Source organism: Lycorma delicatula, chromosome 4 (genome assembly GCF_047948215.1).
Source record: "Lycorma delicatula isolate Av1 chromosome 4, ASM4794821v1, whole genome shotgun sequence".
In the NCBI taxonomy this organism is placed as follows: Eukaryota; Metazoa; Arthropoda; class Insecta; order Hemiptera; family Fulgoridae; genus Lycorma; species Lycorma delicatula.
Window position 1 is genome coordinate 47390403 of NC_134458.1, and position 2662 is coordinate 47393064.

General features: G+C 42.2%; 2 protein-coding genes across 2 annotated transcripts; both read right to left on the reverse strand.

Moving 5' to 3' along the window:
• Positions 1–358: 358 nt before the first annotated feature.
• Positions 359–910, reverse strand: LOC142322607 (uncharacterized). The gene has a single exon (XM_075361682.1). The coding sequence runs from the start codon at positions 908–910 to the stop codon at positions 359–361; it is 552 nt and encodes a 183-aa protein (XP_075217797.1).
• A 695-nt stretch (positions 911–1605) lies between these two features.
• LOC142322608 (uncharacterized) lies at positions 1606–2106 on the reverse strand. The gene has a single exon (XM_075361683.1). The coding sequence runs from the start codon at positions 2104–2106 to the stop codon at positions 1606–1608; it is 501 nt and encodes a 166-aa protein (XP_075217798.1).
• Between the last annotated feature and the right edge of the window lie 556 nt (positions 2107–2662).

Here is a 2662-nt window from a genome sequence, read left to right on the forward strand (position 1 = left end):
TACATGTTAGTGTTTTTTTTTTAGTGTTTTTTTTATCCGAGAATGGGCCTTTTACACCCATTCCGGATTTTGTTTCCTGTGATAGTAGTTTTAAGTTTTAATTTTATCTAACAGCTTTAATTACTTTTATTTATTTTTAAAAAAATAAATAAATAAAATAAAAATCCGGGCGATGATAACGTTCAACCGTTTTTCGCCCTAAAGAAAAAAAAAAATAAATAACTGTTCTTCGGTCTTCCTCGTTTCTTGACTGGCGGGATATCAAGAGCCATTATCTTTTTTGTAACACTTGAAGGGTGCTGAGAATCAACTTTTCGAACCAATCGTTTCGCTCTCGAGAGAATTTCTCCGCCACTGACTATTTTATTTGAAGGGAGCCTCGTATTCGTTCGCTTTTGATGCGGTCCAACTTAGTCACACCAAGAGACATTCGACACATTTTCATCTCTGCGGTCGTGAGATCTCGATCAAACTGCTCGTATCGTGTCCAACACTTTGCTCCATATGTAAGTGCGGGTCTAACCACTGTAGTATACATTTGGCCCTTAAGTTTTGGTTGCATACGCTTGTCGCAAAGAACTGCCGAAATCTGCTGCCACTTCAACCATGCCACGGTGATTCGATGATTCACATCTTGCTCACAGCCACCTCTTTGATTCAATATAGATCCAAAATACTTAAAACTTGTACACTTTGGCATAACTCGACCGTTGATCATAATGTCAGGCGATGGTGCTTGTGCATCGCTGAATGCCAAGAACATATATTCCGTTTTGGATTCACTGATCTTCAGACCGTGACTTTCAAGTCCACATTTCCAGCGATTGAAAACATCCTGCAGCACCGCAACACTTTCACTCGCGAGACCCACATCGTCAGCAAAAAGTACGCTCAGCAGCAATTCATCCATGATGTGCGTTGTCAGATAATTAATAACAATGTTAAAGAGCAGTGGGCTCAGCACGCTGCCTTGGTGTACCCCCATGTTCACATGAAAAGCCGTTGATGTTCCTGCCATGCATCTCACCCTTGTGGTCGCATCGCGATACATGTCCACAATGATTTCAACATATAGTTCTGGAACACCGTGACTTCTCAATGCCGTCCATATCAAATCTCGCGGCACTCGATCGAAAGCTTTCTCAAGGTCTATGAATATCATATGCAAATTCCTAGCAGCGTCTCTAAACTTTTTCACCAGTATACGCATAGCTTGAATTGCATCCACTGTTAATCTGCCAGGCACGAAACCACATTGATTAACGTGAATTTTTGACAGTACAATTTTCATCAGGCGGTTGTTAATGACTCCTTCCCAAAGCTTCATAGTGTGCGACAGTAGTTTTATACCTCTGTAATTGCCGCATTTTCTGGAGTCTCCTTTGCCCTTGAAGAACGGCAGGAGGAAGCTTTGACGAAAAGCCGCAGGCATCGAGCTTCCGTTTTTAATTTTGTTGAACAAAATACAGAGAAAGAGGATGCCGATCGCTCCAACAGACTTCCACAGCTCTATGGGCACTTCGTCCGGTCCCACTGCTTTACCTCTTTTCATTTCTTTCAGTGCAGCTTCGACCTCCAATTCGGTTATGTCTTCCACTTCTTCACCTAAGACGGGTTCACGGATGGGTATTCGGTTCGTGGGAACTGCTTGATCAACAGATTATCAAAGTAGTCTCTCCATCCCTGTGTTATGTCGTGGTCGACAGTAAGCAGCCTGCCATTTGCATCCTCAATAAACTTAGGTGAAGTTATTGCTTTTGCATTGTTTCGACGCTGTGCCGCCACTTTAAAGATCATCCCACCGCCGTCCGGAGATTCGAGATCTTCATAGAACTTTTGACACGCAGCAGCTTTGGCTTTAGCTACTTCTTTTGCTGCGGCATTCTTCGTTTCAACTTTTTGTGGTCGTAGCCGCTCTTTTTCTATTGTTAGTAGTGGATCACACTTCGACCACGCCCTGAATGCTGCCCTCTTGGCCGCCACTGCCTTCTTGACAGAGTCGCCTTTCCAAAACCAGGCTTCTCTTCCGTTTCTCAATCGACCTTTCGATACTCCAAGCAGTTCTTTAGCTTTCAACATACAGACATCTTGGAATGCCTGCCACATCTCGCCAGCATCCAGTTCAGCCTCTGCCTCAACAACATCATGAATCCAGTCTTGCAATTCTGTCAGAAGCTGCACGTCCTGTTCAGTACCCAGTCTTTGCCATCGAATCTTTTCGATGGCCGATAAAAGTGCTACCCCAAATTAAACTATCTCCCAGTTTATTGATATATATATATATATATATATATATATATATATACACAGAGTGAACATAAATTATTCATCGCATTTTAGGTGTTAATAAAAAATGAACAAAGTAATGTATCGCGCGTTGATTTTATTCAAACATTAGTGTAGGTACTAGAGTTACCGATGACCTTGAATGAACTCACCGGCGCGATGTAACAACAGGAAGAATCGTCAGTTAAGCAATCGGTAACGTGCAGGAGAGAGCAATGTGCGTACTATGGTTTCACGAAAGCGGATTTATTGTTACTGTTTGTAGACGTTTTCGTTCAGATTACGGCAGTGATCTTCCTAATAAATCTGTAACACGTTGGTATCAACAGTTTAAGGATACAGGAAGTATAATACACACAAAAAAGGTACTGGCAGA